This window comes from Pagrus pagrus (assembly GCF_965226575.1).
Source record: "Pagrus pagrus genome assembly, chromosome: 22".
Classification (NCBI taxonomy): domain Eukaryota; kingdom Metazoa; phylum Chordata; class Actinopteri; order Spariformes; family Sparidae; genus Pagrus; species Pagrus pagrus.
The window spans coordinates 4,878,710-4,898,284 of NC_140204.1; the positions used below are offsets into that span (position 1 = coordinate 4,878,710).

Consider the following 19,575-nt stretch of genomic DNA (forward strand, 5'->3'; position numbering starts at 1 on the left):
TAAGTTTAACGGGGCTCTATACTGTTTGAAGCTAGAAAGGTGGCAGGGTCCGCCTCATATAAACAAAGTAAAACAGGATGAAACTGTGAGGGTCACTTTGTTTATTCAGCCATGAACACAAAGAGAGTTTGTTTAGTTAGTTTAGTTTTTCTTACTACACGGTGCACCTTTAAAATGTTTAACAAGAGCTGCTTATTCATCAAACCCGACAACAAAGACACAATCTGTCAGTACACGTGAAGATAAAGGAGAAGCTGTGGAAACGGAGAGCACTAAGTCATTTGCTTCAGTGGTTTTCTGTGTAATCTCAATCACTGATTGAATGACTCTAAAGCTGTAACGAGCCGGAGCTCAGTGAAAGTAGCTGGGAGCTTTGTGGGTAAACACGCCGCAGGGACTTCACTTCTAACAGCAGCCTGTCAGCAGCTCGACACGAGACTAAGAGCTGCTCTCACCGCCTGCCAGTCGTCCTGTGACGAAAAGCACAACCAAACTCTCCAAACTTGCTCGGTGAGGCAGCCGTCTCAGCAAACTGTCAACCGAGGGAGATGAAGAGTCGGTAGGACAGACGGGGACAAATACCAAAGACATGACCTGCTACCACATGGCTGCAGTTGGTTCCTGGGACATTTCTGTGTTATTGGATGAGTGATGGATCGTTACTACCTCAGCGGGCCGATCAGAGGTGGAAAAGAAACTGTCCCCTGCAGCCCACGTTGCAAATAAAGGCTGGTGGGGAAGATAAGAAAAGGAAACGTTTGTGAAGTGCGCCCTTCATGCCACAAGAATCATACTGTATTCACACAGCTGTTGTTGTCGTGATGTTACTTCGGCACAGTTATGTGTTTCCTGTAAAACAGGCCGTAGTGTTGATGAACAATGTGCCCCACGCCCGAATCGCCAGTGTGGACTCTCTATGACAGTAAGCTTTCAGGGCAGAGGCAGACGAGGAGACCTCTCCACGGATTCAAAACGTTTTCATCATCAACACCCCTTTTTTTCCGCTCTGCCTGTTTAAGCATACAGATTATGTATATCTGCATGTAAAGTAGCATCACATCTCTGCAAAGAAAAGAAACTCAGTTCAGGCTGTAACCCGCAGCACTCCTCGTAGCAGAAGTGTAGCGGTGTGTGACTCCTCAGTCGTGAGAATGTAATCCTCATGTGCGCTGTGCCGGGTTAATACGTCCTCCTGTGGGTCAACATCAGACATACTGACGGTTTCAGCTGCAGGCCCGGGAGAGGCAGCCGCATACTGATCACATGTGATGATTACACTTGTTGTGTTGTGGAATGACATATTTTTGTCTGGAAAATATGTTATCAGATAATGAGCTGATCTAAACACCAAGGAGCCGTTAAATACTTCACACAGCCAGATGTTTGTTGCCCTGTTAGCAAACACGTTCATGGTACGAAACACAAAGCGACTGCATGCAAAGAAAGACATGAAGCCCAAACAGCTCCACCAGCAGAGTCACATCTTGTACATGACTGTCCTGCAGCAGGGCGGCCGCTGAGTGCAGACAAACAGGTCGGTGTATCCGCACAGGTGGGTACAAGTCGGCACTGAGTGCAGATTTGAGGTGAGACTTCTGCTCACAACATGTTTTAATCAGGTTCCTAATGAACAGAAGTCTCAACCCGTGTTGGCTCATTGGATGCATGCAGAGGGACCCGATTCTTCACTGTGATCAGTTACAGTACAAAACATTCATAAAACATGTTAGACTTCGTTTAGCTGAGCTGCAGTTTGAGGCCAAAGACCAGTTTGAGACGGTGCAAACCCACATTAATAAGGCTTAAAGAAACATGTTTTCCTGAGGAATTAAGGAGCAGCAAAGCTGTTTCACTGTGACGAAGCTGTGGGCCTCAATGTCAAGTCTGCTGTGTCACATGCACACTGCTTACAGACACCCTGAGAGAGAACTGTTTACATTGCTTTGTTGTTTCTTGGCAATTTGCCGCCGCTGCCGCCGAGCGTCCTGTCTGTGACGGAAGCTCTCATCAGCAGAACACCGAAAAGGCACCCACGTGGGTTGCTGGAAAATTTCACGTCTTTAGGTCTTTTCGTTGCAGAGTTATGATATCGAGTTTCACGCTTGTTTTGAACAGACACAGCTTTATTGTCCTAATAGCAATACGGGCAGGAAGCTGAGCGGAGGAGCGCTGGAGATTCACTGAAGGGGCGAGCCAAACAAACAAGCGCTAGGAACAGCTCTTTGTCTTGTATCAGCAGCGTGTGTGTGTCTGAATGAGTGTGTGTGTCTGCACCCCGACACACCGTCACAGCGATCCATGTTTTCTATAAACAAAAACTGAGAGAAAAGATAGTGTGCACACTTTTTTCATCCTCTTTCTCTCCTCCGGTCACATTTTCCATACTTTCCTGTCAGGTGTTGGCTTGTTGATACCTTCCTAGCACTCGTGCAAAAAGACGGATTCAAGTAGATTAAAAGAATAAAATGCAAAATAAAAGAGGGATGTGAAAGTAGCAGCACTGAGGTGAAGTACTGTGATGGGCTGCTCTCATCGGTGCCAATCATGAGAGTGCCGTCTGCTCTGAAAGGTTACACTACTGTCTTTCTCTCAGAACAACACTTCACCTTCCCACCCAATCAGGAGGGTTATTTCCTGACTGAATGCTCAGAGGTTGGCCTGGCAAGAGGAGAAAAAGATAAGGAAAAGGCAGAAGCAGGAGACACAACCTCCTTTGAGGAGAAAACAACCTGAGAAACCATATTTAGTAATAAAGCAAGTTGTTGGTGGAAAAGGAGGAAGTGAAACTAACAGAAATACTTAAAACCTTCATGCACCAGAAGACTGACTGTACAAAAAGGAACAGATTCCTGGGCAAAGGTCGGGAAATAAAGATGAACTGGTGAGGATCTCAGATGACTTCTGATTTTCAGTCCAACACAGCGGCGGTGGCACCCAAAGCTTTGAGCTCAGGCCTCCAGAGCGCAGGACGATTTTTTAAAAGATTTTCCAGGAAGTCACAAACTCTAAAGTTGCTAATTAAGTCCATATATCTCTCTGCAGTCTCTCTGTAGCACTGATAGAGATAATGAGCTGATCTAAACGACAAGCAGCCGTTAAATACTTTACACAGCCACATGTCTATTGTCCTGTTGTCACACACGAGTCATGGTGTGAAACTCAAAGCGACTGCATACAAAGAAAGACATGAAGCCAAAATAGCTGCTGGCTCTTTTCTCTTTCACCGCGCAGTTTGCTGTCCTGAACGCTGGGGATGTCTGTTCCCCAAACCGATGATGACTCATTTGTTTTGACAGGTGTTAATGTGAATATGATGCAGAGTGTAACTGAAGTACTTGGACTGAACATTTTTATTTTTTTTATCAGTATAAGTCCAGACACAAAAAACACATGCAAAGAAAGGCCAACAATTATCTGCATAGTTCTGAGTCTTGGCAGGTCGGTTGCTGGTTTCGCTGCTGTCATTGCCCGACAGTGAAAGCGGCGTAGCTCGTGAAAACCCCCGACACAGCTGAAAGATATTAAACACTCACAGCTTTTATTGTCCTGTTTAAAAGCGACCTATAGGACGCTAGTTGCTTCGGCATAGTTAAGTGTTTCCTGTGAAAACAGGCAGCAGTGTTGATGAACCGTGTGCATCTGTGTGCCAGACCTCTCCAAGGATTCAACACGTTGTCCTCAGGGCAACGTTGTGGGAAAATGAAGACACACCCCCTGAGTGCAGGATGAGAGACTTTTAACGTTTTTTTAGGAAGTCCTTAAATCTCTCTGTATGCACTAATGGAGAGATAATGAGCTGATCTTAACACCAAGCAGCCGTTAAATACTTCACACAGCCACGTGTTTATTGCCTTGTTAGCAAACGCAACCGCATGCAAAGAAAGGCCTGAAGCCCAAACAGCTGCAGACTCCACCAGCAGAGCTTCCAGCCTCCTCATCAGCCTTCACATTGTGTTTCATAAACCTTCTCCTGACTACATAACAGCCTCTATTGTCTGCGTTTGGGTCCATCAGCTCCACACCACCAACCTCAGTCACATCCTGTGCATGACCGCCCTGCAGCAGGGTCCGGCCACTGAGTGCCAGTGCAGACAAACAGGTCGCTACAGGGGCATTAGTGTTACAGCAGACAGTGCTAGTTAGACCTCTGGTGTTTTAAAATGTCATTTATCATAAGCCCAAAGACAACATGCAGAGAAAGGCTGAGGCTACACGCCTGCAGCTACCTGTTTACACAGGCTGACTGTTACGCTACTGAAGGACGGTGGATTGTAAAATCAGGTAAATCTTAATAACCATGAAACAGATCGTGTTGTCTGACAGCAGCTTGTGTTTGTGTGGGATGATGACTGAGGTGAACTAATGAACATAAACACATGCAGTGTTGTAAAGCGTCGTGAGCCGCCACAGATAGTTTCCACCTATAATGAATTAAAATCAGAATCAGCAGACGTTTACACCCACGTCTGTCCAGACTCATATATAACAGAGGCTGTGTAGTGAAGGAATCACTATATTGACATGATACCAGTGAAGAAACACGCTGTCTTTTTACAGAAGTACAGAGAAAGCTTCATCACAGGGTGAGACAAACACCTGAAGATCAATATCAGCCAAATCAATGAGCTTCTGTTGGACTGCTGCTGTGTGTCTTTGAGCATTAAACTCCTCCTGTGTGTTCACGTTTGGACAATAAAGCAGATTCGGAGAGAATAAACTGTAAACCGTGGATCCTTCACACACATCTGGACTCTACGTCACTGTTGCTGCCCTCAGAGCGAGACTTCTGAAGTGCAATGCTCACTTATTTTAACAACCCTTTGGTCCACCTGAGCCTCAGGTAAGAAACAAAACAGAGACGGGAAAGCTCAAAGTAAGAAGAGGCGGGACCCGGTGGTGAAGGACCCTCAACACAGGTGGAGATGAGTCTTGTAAAAGTGGAGAACCCTGCTGGTTCTGAAGATGATGAGGGGCCTTCAAGGGTTCATGGCTAGATTCAGACTACGTATCCTCGCTCTCCACCTTCAAGAAATCCCTGAGAGCCGATCCCACATTACGCTACAGTAATGTGGGCTTACACTCAGGAAATAACCTGCTAGATTGCTATTCTTGTCTCTTTTGTATTCACGTCCGGCGTGGGCCGCTCGTGGGCTGATCCTGAGGACGCTGCGGGTTAACCCTCCAGGCAGCGTGTTACGGTAACAGGGACATGAACAGGAGGAAGTGCACAGATCCTGTGGCACACAGTGGATGTGTCTGTGTGTGTGTGTGAGCAGCCTGGCTTTGGTGCATGTGCGTCGGCGGCGGCAACCTTGACTTGTCCAGCCGGACTTCTTGTCGTCTTAGCGTGCGTGCGCGCCCTGGGGCGACAGCTGAACACCTTGTTGAACGTTTCTTTAGGGGGGAAATGTTCAGTGTTAAGGGGGCAGGTGTTACGACCCCAGAGGTCATGTTAACATTTCTACTGTATGTGCTTTAATTACACCTCTCTGGTGTGTGTGTGTGTGTGTGTGTGTGTGTGTGTGTGTGTGTAGTCCAGCTGATTGGTTCCGGCTTTTTTTTTAACCCCTTTTCATGGCTTCATTTGATGAGTCAGAAACATGTAAAGAAGAGAAGGTCGGCCTCAGAAGTGTTTTATGTTTCCTCTTTTACCTCCTCTCATTGCAGGTTCACTTCCTGCCCCTGTAGGATTCCCGCCATTGTGAATAGTCTTGGCTCTCAGACAAGACCGGCGTCAGCAGCGGATGGCAGAAGCCGCGATCACGGGGACAGTTACCAGCCTTCCGTCTGCATCGGACCTCACATCCTGCTGGATCTGAGTCCCAATTATTATAAATCTTGTCAGACACACTCATCACACAAGAGCCTATTAAAACTCTACACCCACTTGTGCCTGCATGACATCAAGTCGGACACAGATTCGCAGGAAAGCCAAAGCGTGTCCATTATCCACCTCTCCTGTGTGTGTGTGTGTGTGTGTGTGTGTGTGTGTGTGTGTGTGTGTGTGTGTGTGTGTGTGTGTGTGTGTGTGTGTGTGTGTGTGTGTGTGGAGAGCTGTGCCCGGGGGCTCTGCAGTTCTGGGCAAAGTGTCAGGAAAGATGAACTCATGAGGATCCAAAAAGAAGCCAAAAAGGAAACGTTCATGAAGTCCAAATCATTTCCAGAGCTGCCAACTGCGAGGAAAAGGTCAAAGTCACAACTCAACCATCTTGTGCTTTTGGTGTGATCCACTCTCAGTGTAGTCCGTGATCTCCATCTGATTTTCATCCGTTAACGCCGTGAGGAGGTAAAACTTGAACTGAACATCCGTGCCTCGTGCAGCAGCCGTGGTTGTTTAATGTAAAACAACTAAACGCCTGATTAATTTATTGCACGTTGAGTTGGAGAGCATCTGGATCCACTGAGGGTGGAGACAATCCCTGCAAACTGTTTCCAGACCTGCCTACTGTGAGGAAAACCATACAAAATTCAAATCTTTTGTTCAGGACTTAGGTCATGAATCATCTTCAGCAAACAGACCATGCACCGACCCTCCACCTCCTGCAGCGCACCGTGGTTCACACAGCCTCACGCCTGCACAGCAGATCTGTAGCAGACTGTTGATGGAAGATGTGTCATATCCACGGTGTCTTTACTGGAAAGAACGCCATTGAAAGTCTTTTCAGGGCAGGGGAAGAGGTTTTATTCACTCAAGGACAATTCCAGCCATGTTCGTGGCGACCAAAACAGACATTTTTAAACCAAAACATGGTGTTTTTCTGCCTAAACCAAACCAGAGAGTACAGCGATGTGACTTAAAGTTGCAACATAAAGAAACGTAAAGTCTTAATTCATCTGTGGTTCTGCAGAGACGTACTTTGCAGACATTCGATCTGGTGGAGAACAGTCATGCTGCCGCGTCATCAGAGGAAAACAACCCTGAAACCTGTTTTATCAAATGTATCATCTCTGGAAAAAGAAGAAATGAAACCTCTGTCCCACAGCGACCACACACACACACACACACACACACACACACACACACACACACTATGACAAGCCAAAAAGGAAAGGTTCATGAAGTACGCCTGTCAGGCTACACACATCATACTGTCTTCTCACAGCTGTAGTTGAACGAATTAAATACTTCACACCACATCACCATGAAAAGCCTCGTTTACTTGGCGGGAAGGATGGAAAGAGGAAGTATGGAGAGTAAGACTGAAGCAGGGGAAGAAAAAGAAAATGTTGGGTTTACTTCCCCTCACCACACATTGTGTTTCAGAAGGATGACTGATACAGTGTGTTGAGGAGCCGGAGCTCAGTGCCGTCCCAAAATAGTTGGGAACTATTTGCGTAAACACACCACTGGGACTTCCTCTGAAACTGTGAGGGAGCATGTTTGATATATTGACCAGCGTAACAGTAGGTGTTTGGCAGCCGAGAGGTTCGGAGGTTATTTTGCTGCAGACGGCTACATTATTGTTAAAAAGCACTTATCTTTAAATCACATTCAAATCATGTTTGGTCATTTGGTGCACTCCCTTTACGTTTTGTATGACAGACAGACAGAGATTTCTAAATTTCTAGCCGTAAAACATATCAGAGAAGCTGCACAAGTAAAACGTGAGATTTGATTTGGACGGTTTTATTTGGTTCATCCTGAGAAAACAAACACTGATTGATTCTTTAAAGCTGTAACGAGCCGGAGCTCAGTGAAAGTAGCTGGGAGCTTTGTGGGTAAACACGCCGCAGGAACTTCACTTCTAACACGGGCGAGCGAGAGCCTTCAGCAGCCTGTCAGCAGCTCGACACGAGACTAAGAGCTGCTCTCACCGCCTGCCAGTCGTCCTGTGACGAAGAGCACAACCAAACTCTCCAAACTTGCTCGGTGAGGCAGCCGTCTCAGCAAACCGTCAACCGAGGGAGACGGGTTATACCACTGACATGACCTGCTACCACATGGCTGTAGTTGGGTCCTGGGACACCACTCTGTTGGTTTAAGTGTGGGACAGTTATCTGTTATTGGATGAGTGATGGATCGATACTACCTCTGCGGGCTGATCAGAGGTGGAAAAGAAACTGTTAGTTAGATAAGGTTGGTGGGGAAGCCAGTCAGGGAGGAGGCCATCATGCAGGCAGCTTATGACTCCTCCGTCTGACACACTTTCCACCACCACCACCTCCCACATTCACTACAGTAGTTCATCATTTCACACTAACCACAAAACCACAACACTATACAACTGTTCAACATATTTCATCAACAGCATCAGCAGGTGTAGCCAGGGGCGGTTTCTCATACGAGCAGTACGGGCATGTTAGTTATAAAAGTACTTTAGGTGTAACATTAGTGAACTTTGAGTACTCTAAGAACATCTGAGTCTATTTATGTGTTCTTTTTATACTTCAATGTACCTTTTATTGTACTTTACCAGGAATTAAGGTGAACTCTTATACAGTGCCAGCTGACTACAAGATTAGTAGCCTGTACTTTTTGTGCATGTAAACACCCTACCTGCATTTGTATAAAACACTTCTCTGGAGACCAGTCTGCAAATCAATTAAGTTCAGCAAAAAGTTAGATATGAGTGGGATGAAGTTAAGTTAAGTGAAGTTATGAAACACTACAAACCTCCACAGAGAATACTGTTGAATGGGAGATGAGTTATCAGGTTTCAGGAGTTCAAAACCACAGATTACACACTTCAATACCTGCAGATCGGATTTGCATGCTTCGCTGCTTTTTCCATATCGTGGTTCATGACCTTCACCGCAGCGTTTATTTGTAAATGAACTAGCACACGGCTAACTGTCTGAACTTGTCCAGGCATGTGAGGTGGGGGAGGGGGACTCGAGGTGGACAAAAATTAAGTAATCAAGCCAATTTTATTAAGTTACTACAACTTAAATGTTGTTTTCGATCAATCGACGCCGAAAACTGAGTTTAAATTTCACACAAGTTTAAATTGTTGTAGTCACCAACAGTATTGTGTCGACGCAACTCATCAAAATAACGTTTGCAACTTAAAAGGTTTATCTAAATCAATTAATGAGATTGTTTATCTTGCAACCATGCATTTAATTAAGTGGTGGTAACAGGTCCCCTCAATTATAAAGCAGAAGCAGAAGAAGCTGACAGATTTTTCACTGTTGACATGGCAACTGAAAGCACTTAATCACTGTTTCTGTGGTTTCCTGTTTACCGCTCACTTCAGCGTCATAACTGACACATGTTGGCTATGCGGTGTGCTTATGTAAATTTAAGGCCGTGGCATTTGACTTCCATACTGAGACGGTTCAGTTGTTATCTTGTCACGCTGAGGGAAAGTCGGGTGACGTGACATTTCTGGAGCTTCACAGCAAAACAGAGTTTATTTTTAAATCTGTAAAAAAAAACATATGTTTTGTGTCCCTGCTGCTTTATCAGTGAACGCCCGTATCATGTAAAGTTTATGTAAAAGAGCCTCAAAGGTGCACAACACATTTTAAATCCTCCTCGATTGATTTTCAGGCTCAAACAAACTAAATCTTCAAAATGTCTTCATAAGAAACTGACCTGAATCTGCCATCTGTCGGGCTACAAACAGTGAGGAGGCCTTGAAAATAATAAATATTTCAGAGTTTGTTTTATTGCCTTATAAATTGAAGCTTGCAGCTTGAAAGGGGTTATTGTGGTGGTGGGGGGGAATAATGGCTCTTTTTATTACAGATCTGTTAGCTCATTTCCTTCCAACACCAATCGGGCACTGAATGACCGGATCCGTCTGGCCACCCTGCATCCATCCTGACTCCTCCGCCTGGCCTTTCTACCCCCGCCGCCACCCACAGACAGAGCAGTAGTTCATCACTTGATAGCACACCGACTACACACACACACACACACACCAACAAAGGAAGTATTTGTGTAGTGATTTATGATTTTGACTCACGCTGCATGTGCAGCCTACCGCTACACTTCCTCAAAACAGCGCCATCGAAAGTCCTTTCAGGGCACTCTGACACTACCTCTGCGGGCCGATCAGAGGTGGGATAGATCAACCTACTCTCGGTGGTTTTCTGTGTAATCTCACTTGTTCTCACCCTCACGCTGATGGAAAGTCGGGTGACTTGACATTTCTGGAGCTTCACAGCAAAACGGAGTTGCGGTACTCTGCAGGATCCATCAGGGCCTGACTTTGAAGTCTGTCAGGGGTTTTAGGGGTTTTTTCAGGGGGGAACACGCTGGACCTGACACCCTGATCCTCCTCTGGTTTAAGGCTGGCAGTCACTGTGTCATCAGTACATGTTATAATGAGCTGCTTTTCATAGTGCAGGAACTTCAAAGTCAGATTAAGACTCAAACTGTTGCAAGAATCACAACAGAGAAGAAGTGGAAATTACTCATCGCACACAAAATAAATATCAGTGTTCTTCCCCTGCTGCTTTATAGAAGATCTCTATCATGTAAAGTTTATGTAAAAGAGCCTTAAAGGTGCACAACACATTTTAAATCCTCCTTGATTGATTTTCAGGCTCAAACTAACTAAATCTTCAAAATGTCTGAATCTGCCATCTGTCTGGCTTCAAACAGTGAGGAGGGCTTGAAAGTAATAAATATTTCAGAGTTTGTTTTATTGCCTTATAAATACTGTAATCATACCTTTCTGAGTTTCTGGTTTTCTTATCTGACACTGCAGAGTGCGACGTTAAAGGTGCTTTTTGTAAGAAAAAGTTGTGTCAGTGTTTGATTGAGTGATTGAGCAATCAAGAACAACTGCTGCCAAATTGAATTGTCGGGTTAAGCATTAAATGAGCCAGCTAATAGGACTGCACGGCTAAACAAACATCGAGCAAGCAGCAACAGTCTGTCTATGATGTTGTCTAACTGTCCGTGTCCACTTGGAGCCGGGCACAATTAGCCACTGTTAGCCATCCGACCATTGGTAAACTCCACAAATCATAAAGTCTGATCCAGTTTCACCCAAAATCTGTGAATAAAGTCACACAGTTGTGGGGTTTTTCTACTGTAATGAGTGAAATATACTCTGACATGAAATCTGAGCGCTGTGCCACTCACATAAACTGGAGAACTGATTGTTTGGTTCAAGCTTACGTTAGCACAGGATGAAGACATGACTGGATTTATGGATAGAAACAAAGAAAGTGATTTTTTTGTATGTTTTTGGATGGAAAATGACTTAAAAGGCATTTTTCCTTTCAGCCCAACTTTAAGTACACTTCCCTCCTTTACCGACTCTGTGGCCAAACAGGAATGAGTCTAAATTCCTCTCTGCCTGCAGCAGCGCTGCTCCTAATCTGGGCGTAAACCTTTACCAAATGGAAAAAAAGCCTGGCTGTCCGTGGCGTCAGAGGATCATATCCCACATTGGGCCCGGCACAGCACGTGGTGCTATTTAGCTGACTTGATACATCTTGATCTGAAAGCCCCTGTGTTACAGTTCCCGCATGTGTATGAACACGTAAGGTTTCTCTTATCTTGAGCCACTTACAGCAAAGAGGAATGGATCACTTCCCCTTTGTGGCACCTCACTCTTTCTTTACACACTGGACGGATCGAGGGTGGTGGAGAGCTACACTTTGTAAAGCCCCTTGAGGAGAATTTTTGCTTGGTAGTACTGGGCTTGATTTGACCTTGTAAGATAAAACCAGTAAAAAGAAAACCTCCTGCAACTAACTATTATGTTAATTATTAAAATATGGTGTTGCCAGGATTATGCAAACCGCAGATACTCTCACATCTTCATGTGTCATATCGGCTGCGTATATTAATGACATTTCAACATAACGTGGTCACATCACATTCACATTCACATGTTTATGACCTGACTTCCATGTCTGGAGGCCGAGGGGATGTGGTGGAGCTGCAGGTGCAGACCAGTTAGCAGTTTTCCGTCTGCGTTTCACAACAAGTGTGAATCTACTGGATGGTTTTGAAGGGACCAGGGTGTTTCAACATTTATAACATTTATCTAACATAGGGTTGCAAACATATTGTTTTTTGCAACTCTATCACTAGAATAAAGTACATGTCTGCAAAACCACAGATATGTTTCTTTATGTTGCAACTTCAGGTTCAGTTTTCTGTTCCTTTTCCGGCTAAACAAACATCGAGCAAGCAGCAACTGTCTATGATAAACTGTCAACCACCTCGGTATCAGATTCCCTGTTGACTAACTGTCCGTGTCCATTTGGAGCCGGGTACTTTAGGCCCAAGCCATCTGACCATTAGTAAACTCCTCAAATCATAAAATCTGATCCAGTTTCACCCAAAATCTGTGAATAAAGTCACACAGTTGTGGGTTTTTCTCGTGTAATGAGTGAAATATACTCTGACTGGAGAACTGATTGTTTGGTCCAAGCTTACGTTAGCACATGTGACATTTTGTCATACAGGATGAAGACATGACTGGATTTATATATAGAAACAGATTTTTTTGTATGTTTTCGGGACACATATTGTTAAATCTAAATCTAAAATGACTTAAAAGGCATTTTTCCTTTGAAAAGTAAACTTCCCTCCTTTACCGACTGGCCAAACAGGAATGACTCTTAATTGCTTTGTGTCTGCAGCAACACTGCTCCTAATCTGGGCATGGACCTTTCCCAAATGGAAAAAAAACCCTGGCTGTCCGTGGCGTCAGAAGATCAAATCCCACATTGGGCCCGGCACAGTACGTGGTGCTAATTAGCTGACTTGATACATCCTGATCTGGTCATGTGTCTGATTCTCAATAGCTCTCTGTTCTCGAGCCTCTTACAGCAAAGTGGTATGCTCCATCAGGAGTGATCACTCTTTTGTGGCTTCTCACTCATTTTTTCCATGCTGAGCGGAGGACAATGGAGGGTGGTGGGGGGGAGTTACACTTAGTTAAGTCCCTCGAGGCAAATTCTGCCGGACCGGTCAGCAGTTTTCTGCCAGCGTTTCCGTGTGAGACACTTATAAACGTAGAAAGACTCGAACTGCCGTCGCCCATTGGACAGCCTTGTTGGCTGGAAATAAACATACTTGCATGTGTATAAGGAAAAGCACTACATCCTCATATTTGAGAAGCTGGAAACAAACTGTCACTTATATAGTGAAGCCTTGAAGTTTTACAACACCCACGTTAAGGTAATTTATCTGAAAAACACACAGTAAACCAAGTTAAAGATAAGAAAAGTTAAATAAATAAAATAACCCTCACTACTCAGTACTGGTGCCACAGCCTGGACATGCCTCTTGCGGCGGTGGACGGCACCCGGAAGTCACGTCTCTTCTTTTAACACCCAGGTTAAGATCCGCTTTGCTGTTAGGCCCCACGAGAGGCCCAGACTCCCACAAAGGTGACCTGTGAGAGAGGGAAGAGAGAAACATCAGCGCAGCCGCAGATTTCTTGTGTGACACTGCGGTGAAGTTCATGAAACATGATATGGAAATAGCTGTAAGCATGCATGCACACCCCAATCTGTGGTTTTGAAGTGTGTAATCTGTGGTTTTAAACCCTGAAACCTGATAACTCTTCTCCCATTCAACTGTATTCTCTGTGGGTGTTTGTGTCGTTTCATTACTTGTCATCATCTGAAGTACAGTTGTGCTTATAAGTGCCATTTTTCAGAGAATATGAGTATATTGTGTTTCCTCTGTTTAAATCATCATGACAACAGAAACTACCCAAATGACCCTGATCAAAACTTCACATACTCTGGAGGTTTTGGCCTGATAACATACACACAAGTTGACACACACAGGTTTAAATGGCTACTAAAGGTGACCATCCTCACCTGTGATCTGTTTGCTTGTAATCAGTTATAATAATAATAAGAAGAAGAATAATAATACATTTTATTTGGAGGCGCCTTTCATGGCACTCAAGGTCACCTTACAAAACAACAAAACAAATATAAAAAAACAACTAAATGACTAAGGGGAGTATTCAGAGGGAGCCAGTGAAGCTGTTGCAGAACAGGTGTGATGTGGTTGATGGATGGGATCCTGGTGATGATGCGGGCACCAGAGTTCTGAACCAATTGGAGTTTATGGATGAACTTGTGGGGGAGACCAAAGAAAAGGGAGTTGCAATAGTCCAGGCGGGATGTGACCAGAGTGTGGACCAGGATGGCAGTGGAGTTGGGAGTAAGGGATGGACGGAGGCGGTTGATGTTGCGTAGATGGTAATAGGCTGACCGGGCAATGTTATTGATGTGGGTTTGAAATGAGAGAGTACTGTCAAGGACGACACCCAGACTCTTAACCTGTAGGGAGGGGCTAACAGAGGATTTATCGATGGGGACGGTGAAACGTGGAGTGTTAGTGAGTGGATTTGGAACCAATGAGGAGAACCTCGGTTTTATCACTGTTGAGTTTCGGGAAATTGGAAGAGAACCAGGTTTTGATTTCTTGTAAACAGTCACAGAGGGAGGAGGGCGGGATGGTGGAGGTGGGTTTTGAAGAAAGGTAGAGCTGGGCGTCGTCCGCATAACAGTGGAAGTGGATGCTGAATTTACGGAAGATCTGACCAAGGGGGAGGAGATAGATGATGAACAGGATGGGGCCAAGTACAGAGCCTTGGGGAACACCAGAGGAGAGGGGAGATGGTTGGGATGTGAAAGTTTTTAACTGGATGAACTGAGTGCGGCCGGAAAGATAAGATTTAAACCAGTCCATGGGTGTGTCGGAGATACCAATCGATGCTAATCAGTCAAGGAGGGTGGTGTGGGAGATGGTGTCGAAAGCCGCACTCAGATCGAGGACTGAGTACACACAGTGTGTGTGAAGAAAAAGTCAGTGAGTTTCTGGGCTCCTGACGGACCCCTGCATGTTTCATCCAGTGCTGCACCGACGTTGCTGGACTCTGAGCCATGAGGGGAAAGCAAAAGAATTATCAAAGGATCTGCGGGAGAAGGTAGTTGAACTTTATAAAACAGGAAAATGATATAAAACGATATCAAGGCCTATGATGAAAAGTACACCATTCCTACTGTGAAACATGGAGGTGGATCACTGATGTTTTGGGGATGTGTGAGCCACAAAGGCAACTTGGTCAAAATTGATGGCAAGATGAATGCAGCATGTTATCAGAAAATACTGGAGGAAACAACATGACACTGATCCAACAGTGACAGTTAGTAACAGTCCCAGTGTGAATACTGAGAAACATAACAATACTAAGTGGGTTTGCTCATCAAAACCCGTAACTTAAACATAGTGCTCATATAAACTGTGCTTGATAAAATGAACTCAAACATAAAAATCAGCAATAAAAGGCAGCAAGAGGTAAATCAAACTCTTTAAAATTATATAAATAATGGAATGGCGCCATCTGCCCTGGTTCATATGTCCTACTACATAGTTCATTGCACTCTATATCATATTTGCTACATTTCATGACAACATGTTCAACATTTTCAACAGCCTTACAAACATCACAACTTATCCAACACACACTTTGCCATTAAATAAAGACTTGATTTTAATCCTGTCGTGTGTCCGCCTCTTACACACGTCTATTTTTCACCATTACCAGAATGTCCTTGCCTACTACCGATCACTATACCAATACCAGATTAATAACTAGCAGGTGTTTTGTGCTAAAATATTCATAACCCGCATTACATCACAATAAAGCAATATGTATAGATCAGAGTTGAAAAGTTTCCCTGTATGAAATTTAATAAATGTTTGTATCAAAATGCCCACTAGGTGGTGTAAGTGTCATTTGAGGTCAGCTCCTGGGAACTCTGTCTGCATGGTGGAAAAAAGGAAGCACTTATGTTGTCATCATAACATTGCTGAGTTGAGGTTGTAGAGTTCATCTAACCAGAATCTGCTGCTTGTGTTTGTTGTCTTTTCCCCTCAACATTTGAAGTGTCATCACTTCATATTAAGAATATCCCACTAGAGGAGCATTTTAACACAAACATACTTAAATCATGTTAATCTGTGAACAATCGTTTTTGCAGAGATTAACCAAAAACAATCTCGCCTGAACTCTGGGAAGGAGCTCTATAACTAGGAAGGTGTGAAGAAAGTGAATCATTCATGCGCGAGGCTGAGGCTATAAATAACAAGAAACTCTGCGGTCAAAGAAAGGATGTTAAACTGTCCCTGATCGAGGGGAAACTCCCCTCTGACATACAAACACAGCCCTTCTAGAAAGAAATGGATGGAAAATTAACAGCATGTTAACTGTATACAAGCAGGAGAACACAGCCAACAGGTAAAATAACACCTGAACAGGTGACGTCAACTTTCCACATGTCCCTGATGAATTTAAGGTGGAAGTAACATGAACTTACATTGACTCAGCTATTTACTGATTATGAAACAATGCTCCTGTTACGCTCCGGTCAGATTCAAATAGCTCGACCCCGCCCCCGGCTCACTTCATCAGGTCCCATTTAACACGGAGCAGCTCCTCACTCAGGGAGCGCAGCGAGAGGAGACAGACCATGTGTCCAGTCCTGCACATTACACTGATCGTCCTGATGATGATCCTCCGTGTTCATGCAGAATCTCAGACGGTGATCGTGGACGACCCGGTCCAGTTCCCTGTGAACTGTCCGATGAACGAGACGGCCGAGCTGCACCGAGAGGACGGGACGGGGAACCCGCCGCTCGCGGCTGCGCGCCGGGACGGTGTGTGCACACCTGGCGGAGGATTCACAGACCGGCTGGAGTTAAACTCCTGCTTCGCCTTCAGTCGCTCTCTCTACACAGACTCCGGGCTGTATGAGTTTACATGCGGCAGCAGCACAGACCGCATACAGCTGGATGTGGTCGTGGCCTCTGAGCCATCGGTCTCTCAGGGAGAAGCGGTGAAGCTCAGGTGCTTCTATAACACTGCGGGCAGACAGGTGGAGGCTCTGAGGTGGGAGAAGGACGGAGACATGGTGCTGGAGAAGAAACTGTCCACCGGAGAGGTTCGATACGGACCCGGTTTTGAGGGCAGAGTGAGGACTGGGGCCACAGGTGGAGACTTTTCACTGATGTGGGATCACGCGCAGCTGCAGGATGAGGGCGATTACTTCTGCTACGTCCGCAGTGAAGGCGCCAAGGAGCGGGGGGACCCTGCTGCTGCGAGGCTGAAGGTCAAGAAGACACACCTGGACCCGACGACCCTCCACCCACCGCTGAATGTAAGTGTAGCAGCTCACTCTCAGCAGGGGTGCAGCGCTTTTTGTTGAAGTGCCGCAGCGCGTAATTACGCACCAAATCAGATCCCTTCTCACGTCGTGTCATCGTTAGTCTCACATGTCAACATGTCAAAGTGTTTCTGTGTGGAGTGACGTCATCAGCTGCAGGGGATGTCGGTTCACCAGCCAGCAGATTAAATGTGTCAGGTAGCAGCTCCGTTATGTTTACAGAGCAGTTCACCTGTAAACCTGACGTGACGGTCATTAACTGATAAGAGGCTTCAGCCAGTGTGTCACAAAAGAAAGGCCGCTCCTTCAAACTGCAGAACTCGCTTTAAAATCATCACATTTTTAAGTTTCCCTCTGTATCAGCGTCATTCAGTAACATCTGTCTACACATCCACAGGTACAATACTAACAGGAAAAGCTAATAGCTAATTCGGCATACTGTTAGTGCTGCACATGTGCCGAAACCATCAACACATGTGGGGAACAAACTGAATCCCTCGCAATATCATAGGAGAGGTAGACAGGGCAAATATAGGAACAATAAAATACTACAAACAATAAAATGCTTAAGTAGCTATAAGATAAGATAAGAGGTGTGCATTCTGCCAGGTTTAACTGTCCTGTTTGTGTCAGTGTTGTGGTGTCAGCTCTGAGTTTCATTCTCTCTTTGTTTCCCTCTCTGTGGCTGATCAGGGAACCGCTGCAGAAAGGATGGACACTTGGATCATTGTCGTCATTGTTGTCAGCACAGCACTTGTGACGTCTGCGTTTTGGGCTCTTTGCCTGTTTGTAGTGTGGTGGCTGAAAGTCCGCACACCAAGTGGACAAGATGTGTCACATGGACCCGATGGTGGACGCCTGCAGAGAGATGTGGAGACGGGACTTCTGACTAATGGGAATTCTGCTGGTCCTCAAACCAACGGGGGTCCTAAAGTCCAGAATTTGACTCAGTAAAATAAAAAACAAATGGAATTAACAACCACCATTTTAAGCCATCAGATACAGACTGCATAAATGCATTTAGATTTTTTGAATTTAAAAAAGGGCACATTTTCTTCAGCCTTTTCAACTCCATATCTCTCTACCTCTCCTCACATTGTGCCTTTCTTCTCTCTTTTCCTTTTTTTATCTTTTGCATCGATGTGATGTTTCTTGCCTGAGGCTGAGGTGGACCGAGGCGTGTTGGTGTTCATTGGCTGTTTTTGTACGTTTTTGTAAATGCACAACTTCCTGCGTGCTCAATAAAAATATATTTTAAAACATAAATGGTGTCAATCTGCTTTAAAGAATCAAACAATCAAGTGTGCAGCTTCTCTCAGTCATCGTCCCACACAAACACAAGCTGCTGTAAGACGACTCGATCTGTTTCATGCTGGTTATGGTGTCGTTTAACTGATTTTACAGTCCACCGTCCTTCAGGAGTGAATCTGAGAGCAGGAACGCTTTTGCAACACTTAGCCTGTGTAAACAAGTAGCTGGAGGTGTGTGTCTGCTAAAGCCTCCGCCCTTCTCTGCGTGTTGTGTTTGGGCTTACTGATAAAACATCAGATTATGTTAGCTCAGGGAAAACATCCGTCAAACTGTTTTATCGAGGGAAGTGCAGAACACAACACGTGTTGTTATTATGACAATGAAGATGTGTCTGTTTTAAACAAGTGTGAAACTCGATATCACAACTCTGGAAGGAAAAGACCTAAAGTCTTCACAGTGAAAAAGCTTTACTGCTCCTTAATTCCTCGGTAAAACATGTTTCCTTTTAGCCGTTTTAATAGCATCAATGTGAATAAGATTAATGATTAAACCTGGAAAGCTGCACTGAAACGTCTTTGGATGAATAAATATGGCTGTCAGCATTTCCTGTTGGCTGTTATCTGCTTTTGCGTGGGTGTGATGGTGGATGAATGGATGCGTAACGACTTTACAAAGGAGTCGAGGGTGAATTGAAGTTATGTCAGCTGTGTTACTGTAAATGCGGAGGTAATAATACAAACTTTTTTTCCATAAAGTGAATAAACAAGCTGTTCTCAGAGGACAATAAGGTCCCAAGAGCAATGTTTAATAAGTAATAAACTGTGTTGTCCTTTAAGGTCAGTTTGTTTATTCAGTTCATTCCGTCATGAAAACAAACAAAGATCTTCAAACTCTTCCTCAAAGCTACGTCGTGTCCCTTCAGGTGTGTTTGGTCACAGATGCTGTTTGTCCTGGTGTCTGCTTTTGTCAGAGTGCAGTGAGTCAAACTGTTTATGACATTTTAAAACACCAGAGGTGTAACTAATACTGTCTGCTGTCACACAAACGCCCCTGTAGAGGGGGCAGATGAGGAGGCTGGTGGAGTCTGCAGCTGTTTTGGCTTCATGTCTTTATTTCCACAGGAAACACCTCACTATGCCGAAGTAACTAGCGTCCGCTCTGAATTGTGTTACTGATTTTTAGTTATTTACTTTGACTTGTGTGTAGTTCATCTTTGTATTA

At 44.7% G+C, this 19,575-nt stretch overlaps 1 protein-coding gene across 1 annotated transcript; it reads left to right on the forward strand.

Moving 5' to 3' along the window:
* Window positions 1–16,395: 16,395 nt before the first annotated feature.
* LOC311251218 (uncharacterized protein) lies at window positions 16,396–18,332 on the forward strand. Its single transcript, XM_084343585.1, has 2 exons — window positions 16,396–17,097; window positions 17,797–18,332. The coding sequence occupies exons 1-2, from the start codon at window positions 16,411–16,413 to the stop codon at window positions 18,055–18,057; spliced, it is 948 nt and encodes a 315-aa protein (XP_084199711.1). The 5' UTR covers window positions 16,396–16,410; the 3' UTR covers window positions 18,058–18,332.
* The last annotated feature ends 1,243 nt before the right edge of the window (window positions 18,333–19,575 follow it).